Source organism: Podarcis pityusensis (genome assembly GCF_964106645.2).
Source record: "Podarcis pityusensis genome assembly, chromosome: 7".
NCBI lineage: Eukaryota > Metazoa > Chordata > Lepidosauria > Squamata > Lacertidae > Podarcis > Podarcis pityusensis.
In genome coordinates, this window is record NC_138031.1 from 86821709 (window position 1) to 86837440 (window position 15732).

Below are 15732 nucleotides of genomic sequence, written 5' to 3' on the forward strand. Positions count from 1 at the left end.
ATCTTCAATTATAAAAGTCTTGCAATCTGTTTTTTTTTTTGTCTGTTTGTTTTAAGTGGTGAATAGAGACCGTCCCCTCCCCACCAACACACCACACCTACAACGGAGAAAATGCCCTCACTCAAGAAATCGGGATGGGGACACCTAGCTGTTCATTGTCAGATAGCAACTTTGCTTGCAAGTTAATAGATCCAAGTGGTCTAACACTCAGTTTCATAAACATATCACAGAACCAAGACATAATTGTTTCCATTTTTTATAGTTCACCTTTCCTCTAAAATAACCAAGGTAGGCTATGTTCAATCTCTGTATATGTTTGGTTTTCAAGAAGACTATCAATATTTATTAGATTTGGCTTCATGCTCAGTAGCATCAATATCTGTTGAATTTATCTATGCATTATTAAAAATAAATATGGGAGCTACTGCTGGGGAAAAACCGCCACTGTTGATTTTAATCATTGTTAAGTTGCAGGTGGTGCACCACATCATTTAAGAACATATTGGGAGCCTTTCTGGCACTCACCTTGTCAGTTATTGTTGCTATGTACCTCATGCATTCAATGTCTGAAGGAAACTGGTTAACTTCTTTTACCAAAAACTGCACTACTCTTACGTGACCCTGGAAAAAAAAAGAGCAGCACCAAGGTTTTATTCATTTATCATCTCCTATCAGAATGGTACACACCAATATGTATACACTAAAACATAAAACACCATTAAAAACAGTACAAAACAATCATTAAAACTTTAAACAACTGCATAGGCCTGCCAGCATAACAAGGTCTTCAACAGAAAATCAAAAGCAAGTGTTTCCAGCACAGAACCAGCAACATTAATACCAGACTTATGATTGAGGCCAGCTGGGCTTCTCAACATGGAGAACAACCAACAGCACTCCTCTAGATGATTTCAGTGATCAGGCTCAAGGATCAGGATTCCTCAAGGTATCCTGGACCCAAGCTGTTCAGGGCTTTGTTTAACCTTGAACTTGGTCAGGGAGCATACAGGCAGCCAGTGCACATATATGATATATGATATGATATCTATCAGAGGTCACATGCTGCCAGTCATCTACCCCCCCATCTAATTGGAGCTTCCAGACCAAGGGCTGGAAGCAATCAGTCAAATGTCAAGATTAACAATGCATGTACTACAGTGGCCAAAATTATTCTGATCCAGATATAGTGGTAGCAGACATACCCAACAAAGCTGGTAAAAGGAATGCCAGCCACAGAGGTCACTTGGGTCTGGAATGATAACGATTTACCCGGGAGTAATCCCCAAGCTACGTACTTCCTCCTTTAGAGGAAGTGAAACCCTGTCTAAAAAAGGCAACTGTCCTATCCTCTGGACACTGAAACCACCTACCTATAATGCCTCTGTCTTTCCAGAATTCAAATGCTGTTTATTTGCCCTCATCCAGACCACCACTGCATTAAAAGCAATGGTCCAGGGCTTTAACAGCCTCTCCCGATTCAGATGTTATAGAGGAAAAAAGCAGTGTAGTGCTAGCACCATACTCCAAAACTCCTAATGGCATCTTCCATATTTAGATGTTAAATAGTTGAGGACAAAACGGTACCCCCGTGGAGCCCCACAGCACAACTGCCAGAAGATTGAAGAGCAGTGCCCCAATGTTACTCTCAGGACTTTACCACACAGCTAGAAATGGAACCTTTGTAAAGGAGGAATTTGATGTTGCACTGTTACAAATGTTCTGTCAGTGCAAGCATTTCACCTTCCTCAACAGAACAATCTCTCTTCTCCTCCTACGTGGTTGTTGGGTGGTTTTTTTTCCGTGGGGGTTCTCCTGACTTCCACCTGAGTCATGGGGGGGGGGGGGCGGAGAGCAGGAGGCAGGACAGCCCCTTTGCCCTAGTGGAAGTCCTTGAATAGGCTTCCAGTAGCAGGACCATTAGCTGAATCCAGCACAGTATCTCAAATAACCAGGCCACACAGCTGATCTAGGAGGATACCAGGATCAACAGTATGAAAAGCCTCTGGGAAACTAAGAGTAACAGGATCACAATCTGCCTGTCCCTCTCAATAAAGGTCATCCACCAGGGCTGATTCAGCCCCTAATCAGGCCTAAAACCAGACTGAAGTGGATTCAGATAATCAGTGACATCCAGGAACACTTGGAAGTTGCTCCACCACCTTCCCTGCAAAAGGGACATTGATGGCTGACCAGTAGTGGGTCCAGGATAGGTTTTTAAAGGAGTAATTGCACTACCCCCCTCTTTAAGAGCAGCTGGGACCACCCCATCATGCAGTGATGCATTCATAACATCCTGGACCCATGTAGTCACCCCAAATTCTAGCTAGCTTTGACCAGCCACAGTCTAGAGTGCATGTGGTCAAAGGCATTGCTGTAAGTATCCTGGCTACATCATCAGGCAACATCAACTGAAAATGATCCAGGTATAGCACTGGACATCGTGATTGGACAGTGGCATCCAAGTCAAGATGAAGACTTTGTCTTTAAAGGGTACTGCAAACTACTTGCAGATATGATTTCATGGATCTGCACTCGAATCCAGGGTAACAAGTCTCTGGACCTGCTAGCTGACTCCTTGAGGGAGCAATGGATGCAGTACAATAGGATTATGCCTCCTAACGAGTGTTTAGCCAGTTTGAAAGCAAGATTTCATCACTTTCCATCTCATCAACTGCAGCTCTTGGGAATATGAGCAAGCAATGTGATCTCCACAGCACTGAAGAGCAGGTTTGGGAATGATCATGTCAGCAGCCCTTCTTGTCTCACTGCTCCACAGCAAAACAAGAACCGCAACAAAATCACCTACTTTTTCCACTGGGAAATCCTCCAGAGCCATCAGCCTCAGAACGGACAACCTGAACTGGTCCTCCACTCTTGCAGGCATGAATAGCAGTTACAATAACAAACTTTACCAGGAAGTGGTCTGACCATGACCATTCCCCACCTGAAGACCAAAACATGTTGAGGGTATGTCCTGCTCTGAGTGTCAGGATCATGACCATTTGAGGCAGTTCCACAATTACTATGGAGGAAGTGAGTAAGTACAACTAGGTAGCAATTATATCCTGGGAATCAGCGGACATAAACATTGTTTTAGGCAGGCGAAATTGCTTCTTCAAATGTAAAGTACAAACTTTACAGTTCACATCAATTCCTAATGCAAGCTTTCTCAACCTGGTGCCCTCCAAATGTTTTGAACCACTGCCCTCCATCAGTCATAATGGCTGGGGGCAGCTGTCAGAAACACACTGCGGGCACTAGGTCGGGGAAGGTCGTCATAAGGCAAACAGCAACAGGAAAACAGAAAAAGAGGAAATTTCATTCATTCTAAGATAAAAGATAGGAAAAACCATCAAGTTGACTTTTTCAGATTTAAATTTTGTGAAACATCAATGAACTTACTTTACGAAATGCAGACATAAGGGGAGTAATTTTTCTGTTATCTGCACCATCCACATCAGCTCCTGCCTGCACAAGCAGTTGAACTACATCAAGGTGGCCACCATTAGCTGCAAGCCAGAGCGGTGTGTTCCCTTTCTTGTTGCGAACGTCAATATGTGCCCCCCTGAAAGGAATTAGAATTAAATTCAAGCTGGCAAAAAAATCCAGGCAGAAATTGAAACTACATTTCAGTTCACAAACACTGGTTATATGGAAGCTGTTAAGAACTTCAGAACGTCATCCATGATCTTGAGGTATGTGCTATAAAGACTAAACTGAAATTTTGAATTCCAAAAAGGGGGCCTACAACAAAATTTTAAGGTCTGAGTTTCAAATCATCCCATCCTTTTCCTAACATGTTAGCACTATGTCAATCGGAACATGCAAAGTGGCTTTTTTCTCTGTAAGTTTTTCTTTTTTTATTTCTGCAAACCTTGCCAAGCATGCTGATACTTTCCTCTTATGCATGGGACTGAATTGACTTTACTATCTTACAAGTGGGGTCTCACAACTAAGTGCTGCAGTGTTATCATGGGTGCATATATTATGTGAACTTGTGGCTGAGGAAGTGGAAAACACAAAAGTGAGCATCAAAGACAGGAGTTTCTGGTCTGACTTCATGTGTAAAATAAATATTTTTAGTTACAAATTTTTTAGTTACAGTCTGCATGAAAATCAATAGAGCAATGGTCTTTGTAAATGCAACTCAGTGCTTGACTTGGCCCAAAGGAAAGTCTAAAGGGGCAGTTTTAGAATAGTGACCACCCCTGACTGGCAATATTAACAGTGAATTATACTGCAGGGTTGTTGCATGCTACTTTCTGAACCCAGCTTGCAATGTGGAGATAAATGCAACGGATAACAGTGCAGGGTTTGTACTCTGGTTCAGTTCAACCAGTAAAGCATGTTAAATACACTGCAGGGCTGCTATATTCTCCCTATCACAAGCCCTTTCAATCTGTAATATGGAGAATGAACTTCATTTGAGATGGTTCTCTGCACCTCTTAACATCTGTCTCTCTCCTACAATCCTTCCCAGCTGTTCCACTCTGTTCCCCCTCCCACCCAGTTGGCAATTCCCCCTTCACTCAAATAGCCCAGTTTGTAGGTTACAGTAGACGCAAGAATGGGAACCTGCACACATCCAAATGTCGTTGGACTAAACTCCCATCAACCACAGTCAGAATGGCCAGAGATGATGGGAGTTGCAGAATTTAACATCTGGAGGGTTACAGCTTCCTCACCCCTTTAGTAAGCCATAGTCAATCGTTTACTCCAAACATGATGATTGCAACATTTTCACACAGCCCCTCTAGCTAGCAGGAGCAACAAACCAAGTTTAGCATTATGTCCAACACCAGGTAGTTTGTTTCATTCAAACAAATCATGACTGGTAAGCCGGGCTTAACTTTGTGGTTTGTTAGGAGCAGAACTTTAGTATATTACAATGCTAAGTTCCACTAGTTAGAGGGAAGGAGTGAAGCAGGAGCCTTCTGCAGTCACATGGTAAACCATTAACTATGGTTTACTATGATGTGTGAATGCTGCCAGTCTCAACGTTCTATGCCATTGCATTTCTAAGGAACTAGTTTTTGCTCCTCCCTGTGGCTTTTTTATATAGTGCTGCAAAACCACCAGGTTCTTCTGAGTCTGCTGGTACCTACTTTTGTATGTGGGTACTCTAGTCGTTATAGTTATTCATGTAAAAACAATGACATACCGATTAATCAGGAGCTCACAAAACTTGTAGTGGCCTTTATCTGCTGCAATTGTTAAAGCAGTATCTCTTGAGGAAGGCACGGGAGGAGCATTGACATCTGCTCCTTTATCAAGAAGAACTCTTCCAACTTCAGCATAACCTCCAGAAGCAGCTTCCATCAGAGGGGTGAGCCCAGTCTGTTTAAAAGAATGTTTGAAATAGAGTCTATATAAAGCAGTTCTAAACATAATCCAGAAACAGTTGCCAACCTCTTTCACTATGTAAGGACCCCAATGAATGCAAGACCTATCAACATCACTCAGGGTAGCTAGAGTCACACACAATGGATTCACAAGTCAAAAAAAAAGCTGTAAGGTCTTGGGACTATTATGTTCAAGAAGCATCTGTACAGCATAAATGTTCACTTTAATGGATGTTACATCAAAATACAATGCTTTGCTTTAGTATAGAACTTTGCTGCCTTGAACACTGCACACTTGAACAATTTGAACAAAAGTACCTGATCACTTATTTACTAGCATGATATTCAGAATGTTAATATTAATCTGCTCACCACAATATTCAAGACTTTGCAGTTTGCATTTTCTTTGGCTAGTGTTTGGGCTTTTGTTTCCTGCTTCTCTCCAATACACCTGTACGACTCCTCCTGCAGAGGCTCCCACAGGGCTATAGTTCAGGAACTAAACTGAGTCAAAGCTAATGTATTTCTTTAATCTTCAATTTACCTCAAGGTTTCTGCACTTTTAGTCAATAAGGGAAGAGAAGTGGGTCTTTGCCACTACTGGCATGCACCGTCTGTCAGGTTGTCCAAATGGGAATGCGGTCCTCGAATTGCAGAAGGTTCCCCATCCCTTTCCTCTTTTCTCTCCCCTTATTGACAGGAAGTGAGGAAAGATCAACTGACAGGAAGTGAGGAAAGATCAACTGACAGGAAGTGAGGAACGATCAATGAGGAACTTTTTTCGATTCGAGAGCTGCATTCCTTTGTGTTGAAGAATAAAGCCACAACCACCCAATATATCCTACACACACTGCAGCAAACTGCCCATGGAAAAATAACAATCTTTTACTCTTTGGACAGCTCGTAATCTCTTCCACCACCACTCTCTTGTTGCTTGGCCACAGAAACTGGGACATGGAGTAGGCAGACTCTGGAAGAAGAGGCTGGTGGGGCAGATGAGGAGGCCCCAGTTTGCTTCTGGTCTATAGGCCAGAGGTTCCTCACTCCTACTGTAAACCGGTAGTCTTAATCCTTTTCAGATCCAGAATTCATCTTTAACACCCACCTCCAATATAGGAGCCACTCAATTTTTTCACTGTTCATCTTTTGCCTTTTCTCTCTAGGACCACCAGCAAAAAAAGAGGCTATTGCAACAGTGAGTGCCTCTCTACTTTACAGTTACAATCTATTATGCAACGGCAAGAAAAAAACAGCTGCCAAAATTCCCTATTCCACACAAAAGTACATAAGTTTCATATCTGCTTCAATTTTCTCTTCACTCTAATTTAATATCAAAACAAGTGGTGTGGTGCACTTTAGGCTGCAATCCATCTTAGCTTGGATAGCTGCAACCCACTATGTGAAAACCAGTATGATAACCAGTAAGGTATCTTGCCATCAGGTGTAGCTTTTGAGGCAATGTCAGCCATGATGTGGTATCATGAATAATGGTACATTTACTAAAGTAAAAGCAATAAAGCCTTCTAATACTCAGTGATGGATAAGATAAGTTGGCTTGATTTCAAATTACTGAAATAGTTAAAACCGGAAGCTTTAAACTAAGTCTATTGCCAAAACCATTTTTACCACAAGTTTGTTTGAAAAGAAAGCTATCTGCAGGCTCACCTTTGCCCTATGTTCAACATTGGCTTTTCTGTCCAAAAGCAGGCTGACCACCTCTGCTCTGCCCTGGAAACAGGCCAAAGTGAGCGCTGTATTCCGATTGGTCTCAATCTGAGCATTTATATCAGAGCCCATATCAAGCAACAGCTTCACTGCAGGAACATGGCCATTCATAGCCGCCAACATCAGAGGAGAAATGCCTAGCTTACTCCCAGTCCTAGAGGGAAGAGATAATTAATACAACCACCAGAACAAAATAACCTAGACAAATGTACAGAAAACAAGTCCCCCCCCCCCCCCGGAAGAATAGACACAAGTTTACAGAAAAATCGAATACAAACCTAACTGACAAAAGCAGACTAGAGCAGACTAAAGCAGACTGGTCTCACTTGATACCACCATTTTACATGCTAAAAACACTAGCAGGAATTTGAGGGGGGGAATCTACTAACAAAGCATGTGAGCTTTTAATATATAAAAAATAGACATAAAAAAATTGCACATTTGTTACCAGGAGCCCGTATTATGATAGTTTAATACAACTGAATAGGATCAAAATAGATCAGTTGACTTAGACATCCCCTTTATTCCTCCTCCCAAGATAGAACCAGAAGTGGCAAATGCAGCATGCCACAGAGCCCAATAAGCACAGCCTATTACCTTGAATTAATTTCCGCTCCAGCATTAAGCAGGATCTTAATAATATTAACATATCCCCCAGATGCGGCAAGACTAAGAGGTGTATAATCAGACACATTCCTGTGTTCTTTATTTGCGCCTCGTGCCAGCAGTAAGTCAACAACCTGAAAGGTACAATATTAGCAGGATCAGAGGATAACAACACTCTGGCACTGGGTGGAATTCGCAAACAGCCAAACTGTTAAATCTATAAATAGCTAGAATACAAAATGGCAAGTCAGGGAACCAAGGTTCTTTTTTAATCCTTTATTTTCCTCAATGGCTATACAAAGAACCAGTTGCCAATTGTCATTAGAGTATAGAGAGATTACGGCAGCAGAGCACTCCTCAAAATTAGTTTCACTAGTTTGTATGTTTTTAATGGTACTGAGAATCCTACAATAGTCTATATCAAGGTTTCCCAAAGTTGGGTCTCCAGATGTTTTGGGACTACAATTCCTACCATCCCTGACCACTGGTTTGCTAGCTAGGGATGATGGGAGTTGTAGTCAACAGCTGGAGACCAAAGTTTGGGAAACCCTGCTCTATATACAAAAAATCCACAGAACAGAACACTGGTTGCTTACCATGAAGGCTCTTCCTGGTTTGATGTGGAGGCATCCAGAATGGGCTGTCTTGTTGTACTGCCCAGGACACAGAGTACTCATGTGACCTGAAATTGTGTGGCTCCAGACTCTTCTCCACTTTCCTGCCTTGACCAGGAACAGAGCTCCCTATTCTAGCTTCCCTCTCTTTCATTCCTGCAACAGGCTTCTAGGACTTCAGGAATTTCAAAATCGTGGCAAGTGTGTGATCAATGGAAATGTAACATTTGTCAAAGTCCCTAGATTGCATTGTGAGGCTTGAAAGCAGCAAAGTACTGATTCTTTCCCCCCTGCAGATCCCAACATGCCCTTTTTTGTCTGAGTGCATGGAGGTAATTTTCCTTCTTACAGAGTGCATTGTTTTCTTTTTCCTTTTCAAATGGAACTTGGAGAAGGCAACAAAAAGGTACTAATAACAAGAACTGGAAAAGGTAAAACTGGTGAAGGTGTAGAAGCTACTGAAGTCACAAAAGGTGTTGCAGAAATGAGAGAAAGGACATGGAAGATTCAGCTCTGTTCCTGGGCAAAGCAGGCTGAAGAGTAAAATCTCTCTTGGACTCAGATCTGGTATACAGTTACAGGTGGGATGTGGGTGATGCTGTGGTCTAAACCACCGAGCCTCTTGGGCTTGCCAATCGTAAGGTCGACAGTTCAAATCTGTGCGACAGGGTGAGCTCACGCTCCTGCCAACCTAGCAGTTTGAAAGCATACCAGCATGAGTAGATAAAGAGGTACCACGGTGGCAGGTAAACGGCATTTCCATGCACTCTGGAACTTGTCAAGGTGTTCCGTGTGCCAGAAGTGGTTTAGTCATGCTGGGCGCATGACCCAGAAAAGCTGCCTGTGGACAAACACCAGCTCCCTCGGCTTGAAAGTGAAGATGAGCACCACACTCCATAGGCGAATTCGACCCAGGAGTCCTTTACCTTTTACAGTTACAGGTTGCATGATACCTGCCCATCCTGAGCAGTATGGGGAGTATGGACAGTCCAACTTGGATGCCTTTTTCACACCAGAGTAGATTTTGAAGAATCTTGTTTGCCTGACTGACAAAATCAAATCTATCAAGAGCCATTTTAAAGGATGTTTGTAGGAAACAAATTTCTACTACTGGCAATCCACAAATTAAAAAATTAAACATGTTCAATACAATATGTATACTTATAAACTAAAATATACCAAAAAAAAAAAAATGTTTCAGGGAGCAAGGGGACATATCAGGCTGCTACATTCATGCTCTCTTCTCCTAACTTAAGACTAAAGAATATGATAGATTATAACATTTACCTCTTGGCGTCCACCAGAGCATGCTAATGAAAGTGGAGTGTCCTTAGTACGTTCAGATTGTGCTTCTATATCTCCACCCTTGTCTAGAAGGATCTCTACAACACCAACATGTCCAGCAGTTGCAGCTAAAATTAGCGGTGTAAATCCTAATAGAGATTATTATATTAGAAGCCATTTTCAAACGAGAGGCAAAGAGGTAGAAAGAAAAGTTGTGTATTAAAGCCAATAATTCACAATAAATATTGGCAATGGAAATCACTGAACAGTCAGTGTTTGAGTTTGTGATAAAGCACTTGTGGTGGGGGGCAAAAAGCTAACAAGAAGCCTCTGCTAAAAAAAACATATCCTCCATTCTCAGTTAATGCTCAAAGTTCCATATAACAAACATTAAATTCCCCCCAAAACTGTTTCAAAGCAGTTTTTTTCTATGAGCTAGAAAGTTATGAAAAGTAATGGAACGTCCAATATCCATGCATCAAGCCCTGAAAAAAATACCAACAAACAGCAGCACTTCAGTAGCTTACCCTTCTTGTCTCTGTGTTCTATACTGGCACCACGTGCTATCAATACAGAGACGAGCTCTTCGTGACCACCAGCACATGCAAGAGTCAGCGCAGTATCGTGGTTACTCTCCGTCTTAACAGTAGAAAGGATATGTTAGGTTTACTACATACACACCTTATTACTACTCTGTTATATAACAGAAACAACTATTATAACAAAAACAGCTTTATAACTTATCTACATTACTCACGTGGGCATCAATGTCAACTGAAGGATACGTGGGGAGCACAGATTGAGAAGTGACACTGAGTGTTTGTGAACAAGGTTCAGGTGTAGGCGATTCTGTAGCATGTGAAGAATTGGAGCCAGTAGGCACTCTGCTATTAACAGCTGGAAAAAAGGATAACATTTAACATCACTTGCATAAAGAGCTCCTTTCCCAGAGAAATCATGTCTTATTAATTACTAAACTTGTTATTGAATAATGAACTAACAGGGAAATGCAAAATTGTACCCCAACCACAGAAACACTTAGGATAGATTTTCACTTTAAATTTTGTACTCTGGTGTGTGGGTGGGTGTGTATGTATACACACTCACACCCTAAAGCGTGTGAAGGGCACACATGTAAGATCTGAAGTATACCCCTTTAAAATATTTGGAAGCAGGCATAGGAAAAGATCTCTCCTCATCCCCCAAAATCAAGACAGGCATCATATTTTACATGTGTAGCCTCCTTCAAACTTGATGGACTACGCTGGTATTACAGACTTTAGCATCAATATGCTACGGTTCTATCTGACTTACCAGCTACACTCCTGAAGCCACACAATAATAAAATACAACATGTAAAGAACTGACTCACAGATACTCAGTTTCAGTGAATTTTGATTCTAAGTAAGCAAGCTCAGCGAAAATTAATTGCAAACCTGCATTGGGTAACTCAAGGTCCTACTATTATAGAAAAAAATCTCTACACATTTTTTCTGAAACAGGCACACTTTGACACTATTACACCCCTCCCTATATTTTCCTTTATTCTAAATTAAGCCTCAAGTATTGTAACCTTTACTTGCAGGAGCTGCTCCAGCTCCTTGATCATGACCAGAACTGCACATAGTATTCAAAGTGTGATTGTACCATAGATTTATATAAAGACATTACACTATCAGATGTTTTAGTTTAAGGCATTTCCCTGAAGGATTCCAGCTGCCACATATTAGGTTAACATTTTCATTGAGCTATCCACCAAAATCAGCTATTGAATGCTCAGACTCCATTAGTTATGATTTTTCACTCCAACTTGCACAATTTTGCAGAATTTGTCACTGTAATACCTATTCACCCACTTTGGAGAGCTCCTTTTGGAGCTCTTCACAATCCCTTTTCATTTTTACTGCACTGAAAAATTTGGTGTCATTAGAAAATTTGGTCACCTCAAATCCAGGTCATTTATGAACAATTTAAAAAGCACCAATCCTAATATAAATCATTCAGCAATGGCCATTCCTCACTTTCTCCTTTGTGAGAACTGCCCAGTTATTCCTAATTCTCTGCTTCCTGCCCTGTTACTTGTATATATTTTATTTGTATATATTGCTTGTTTTATGTTGTTATGGCCATTGGCTAATGCGAATAAAGTTTATCTTATCTTATCTTCCTACCCTGTAACTAGTTAATCTTATCCTGTAACTGCTAAGCTTATTCAACAAATTTTGGTGAAGGGCTTTTATAAAAAGCTTTTTCAATGTATACAATATTGACTGGATCACCCCATCTACATATTCAAAGGTATTCTAAAGTAACTAAGAGATGGCTGCTGTTGAGATTTGTGATTGTATCCAAGTGCTGCAGAATCCCATCATGAGACATTTTCTAGACTGTTAAACCTTTTACATATAAGCAGGTGACACTTTCACAATTCACATTTTGTGGCTTAAAGCTAACTAGGCCAGATTATTTTGTTTTACAGGAAATAAGAAGTATGAAACAATACAACCATCAAATAGTACTAAAATTGTTATGTCAACTACTTATAAAAAACTACTGCTATGAAACATTACATTTAAGATTAAAATTCCCATCTGCTGAATGGTCATTACACACTGGGTTAGATCCACACTATTCACACACAGAACACCATGCTGGAGGAAAGTGGGGAAGAAATTTTCACTGATTCCCTATTCTCTTGTTCTGGAGTGGTGTTTGAAATTCCCTGGGTGCCAGGTGTATTTTGCTGCTGAAACAAGTCCAACTGCAACTACATGGAGATTTCTGGGTGCCATGTTGGCAACTGACATTTCCATTGAGCCAGCTGACTCATATGTGGCAAAAGATGCATGTCATGTGCTTCTGTGCTGCCGTGCAAATCATGGACCCCTTGCTGGGCATCTTAGTCCTTTATCATCACATTAAAGAAATTAAGTGTGTAGCTGAGTACAGATATATTTGACTGTACTGCAGCCTTTCCACAGGCCACCCAAATGGAACTCACAGACCACAGTTTTAAAACCTCTGCCTTAGTACACAGTTAATACTATTTCCAGTTTCTTGCATACTGGCAGTGTTAGAAAATCAATATAAGCTAGGAGTCAAATGGCTCCTTTAACAAGGGTTACAATCGCCAAAATGGAATGCCTAGTTGCCATTTTTGGACCAGATGGCTTGAAAGTCCTATTTTTCAAAACAGTTTTTTGGTTCCTGAAATTCATTCTGATGGTACCTGACGTTTCCAACCATCTGGAGGTGCATGCCTGGGGATTCTTGGATCCTGACTGTTTTCATACACTAGCAACACAATCTGTATAATTCTATCTGCTATATTTTATCTGCACAGTCAGGATCCAAGAATCCCCAGGCATACACCTCCAGATGGTTGGAGAGATCAGGTACCGTCCTGGCGCCTAGGCATCTTCACTTGGCGCAAGTGGCTGATAGCCAAGTTCAAAATGTGCCAGGCGAATTTCGAACGCTGCATACTGGGAGAAGTGAATTGTTGCAAGAGCAAGCTACTGTCAAGCAATGTAGTTGAGATAATAGAATTGTAATATTGGAAGGGACCTGTAAGAGCCATCTAGTCCAACCATCACCACTGGTCCTGCTAGCTAGGGACGATGGGAGTTGTAGTCCAACCACAGCTGGAAATCCCAGTTTGGGAAACCCTGATCTAGATGAATCCTCTGCTGGATCTTGGCCCTTTCTGCAAATAAAAGTAGGTCTTTCCATTTGCATGAGGTCAAGTCTGGATCCAACCCATTCAAAATGAATTGAACACATGAAAAGAACAAATGTAAGCAATAAATTTCAATATTTCCATACCAGTTATTTTTAAAAACAACAACTGACAATGCAGTCTTCTTTACATCGAATGAAATGTAAATACACAAAAGGGTATTCAAATGGATTGAGGATTGAGAGTAAACCTGACTGTACACAATGTATACCATGACAATTTTTTCTTTAAGTGCCATTCAAGTAGGGAGGACACTTGTTTTGATTTCACATTAAACCTTGAGGTCAACTGAACTTAGGCTGATCAGAGTGGTATTAAAAGCAGTAGCTTACACTATAGAAATTGAGTAAAAAATTGTGCACAAAGCTAGCTACTATTTCCCACCTAACTTGCAACAACTTTCTACACCAGGGATGGATGACCTGTCTCCCTCCAGAGGTTGCTGAACTTCTAACTCTCTTCATCCCTGACCACTAGTCATATTTGCTGAGGTTGCTGGGAAGTGGAGTCTGACCACCTCTGGAGGGCCACAGGTTCCTCACCCATGTACTACACAAATTCCAGCAGCAGGACAAAGTAGTACAAAAAAGGAGCACAGTGTGAAACAAGAGCTTCTGAGAGTTTTCCAGTTTACTATATAAAAATTTCACCAGCTAATTGTTCAAAGTTGTCAATATTGGCTGACAACACTGGCTTCTGTGCACTCCGCTGACATGCTCAGGGCCAGGAACGCAATCCCTGTAAAAATCGGGGGGAGGGGGCTGTATAGACATACGAGTGACATCTCATATCTGAACCTGAATATAACTTCATAATTTAAATACACCAGGGAATCTTCGAATTTCTTTCTGAAATTTATGTGACATCCCCGAAATTGATGCTTTCAACTTCCAAGTTCCCAAATCAGTTCACACTCAGTCACAGAAGACACCATACCACATACATTTAAAAAGAGTTATCTTTTTAAAGACATAAAACACTAAAAGCGCCCCTGAGCTGTGCTTTCACAAATCATTGTTAGCCATTATATACCTACAGAAGTTAAGTTCACTCAAATCTGCCCAGAAAAATGCTGAAGCGTAAATGATTGGAATAAAAGATTGGACTAGATTGCAGTTGGACTAGATGATCCTCAGGGTTCTTTCCAACTCTACAGTTCTATAATCCTTCTATGTTTTCATTTCTGGTGGACAACTTAAAAAGGATGCTTTAACTTTTGAAATGTAAGTATGTATTGCACCCATGGTCAATGTCAGCAGAGACAATATCCAAATCTTTATGGACCAACTGAAGTGACATACCGTATTTACTCGAGTCTAATGTGCCATCAAATATAATGTGCACCTCACTTTTCAGAACCTTGAAACCAAGCAAAGTATTTGGTGCCAAATGTAAATGTGCCATCAAATCTAATGTGTACCTTAATTTTCGCACTGTAATTTGGCCAAAAAAGGTGAGCGTTAGATTCAAGTAAATATGGTAGTATCAGCTTACATTACAAGAAGGCACTAGGTAGAAAAGACAGTACTTGCATTTATAGTCCCATCACAGCCAGTAGCAGTTTACAGGTAACAAACTAGTGGTACGGTTACTGCCTCTAATGAATTTACAATTTACACAAGATAAAGGAGCAGATGGAAAGTATGGCAAAGAACCCCAAAGGTAACATGGAACAATTAAATGTCTCAAATAGGGATGAGAACAAGGAGATGGGGCCAAAGACCTTGTAGAAAAATTGCCCGAGAAGGGATTTGTAAGGAAAGAGGTGGTATCATGTAAATATTTGGTGAAAGAGTCACAAAGGAGAACAAGGAACAAGAGGGGCATTTAAGAAACCATGGAACTGACTGCATCACATTCCACAGATTCCTGAATTAACCATTGCCTATCCAAGCATACAGTTAGACACGAAATTAAAACTTACTGTTTTGCAGTGCTTAATTTCGAGGACTCATCTGATATACAGCTACAACTTGATTAAAGAGAATTCAACTGATCACCCTTCTCCAATCTCTCAGAAGAGCATGCAGCAAGCAGGACAGACACAGGAATACAAGAGACACTGATATACTGATTTCCTACTCCTTCTACCTCAGAGAAGGAAACTAACGCAGCAAGGCACAAGAGAGGGGTGGTATGGCACACAATAGAGGAGTAATAAATGTATGTGTGCACCCACACCCACAATCCTCTGGCATTTCACTTCCAACAATGATCAGCTAGATGCACCTGCTCTTTCCCAGTAATAAGCACAGCAGCTTTCATTGATCACAACATCCACTCTCTCTCTCCCTCTCTCTCACACACACACCGCTGCCTGCACAGTTCACTGCCAATAAAGATCTATCAACCACCAGACACAGCAAGTACAGGACCCTCCTTCAGAGACCAATGGTCTTTTTAAAGAGGTAAGAAGAGGCAC

The 15732-nt window shown here is 41.1% G+C and overlaps 1 protein-coding gene across 10 annotated transcripts in view; it reads right to left on the reverse strand.

Moving 5' to 3' along the window:
- The window catches only part of LOC308482216 (ankyrin repeat and KH domain-containing protein 1-like), a 90323-nt gene that overhangs the window by 22684 nt on the left and 51907 nt on the right, over nt 1-15732 (reverse strand). For all 10 annotated transcript variants that reach the window (XM_081015116.1, XM_081015112.1, XM_081015115.1 and 7 more), the window contains 8 exons: nt 10329-10468; nt 10099-10210; nt 9575-9720; nt 7665-7807; nt 7008-7221; nt 5162-5337; nt 3403-3565; nt 526-621 (listed from right to left, as the gene is read on the reverse strand). In XM_081015116.1, the coding sequence (XP_080871242.1) occupies nt 526-621; nt 3403-3565; nt 5162-5337; nt 7008-7221; nt 7665-7807; nt 9575-9720; nt 10099-10210; nt 10329-10468 (1190 nt within the window). The remainder of the gene's footprint in view (nt 1-525; nt 622-3402; nt 3566-5161; nt 5338-7007; nt 7222-7664; nt 7808-9574; nt 9721-10098; nt 10211-10328; nt 10469-15732) is intronic.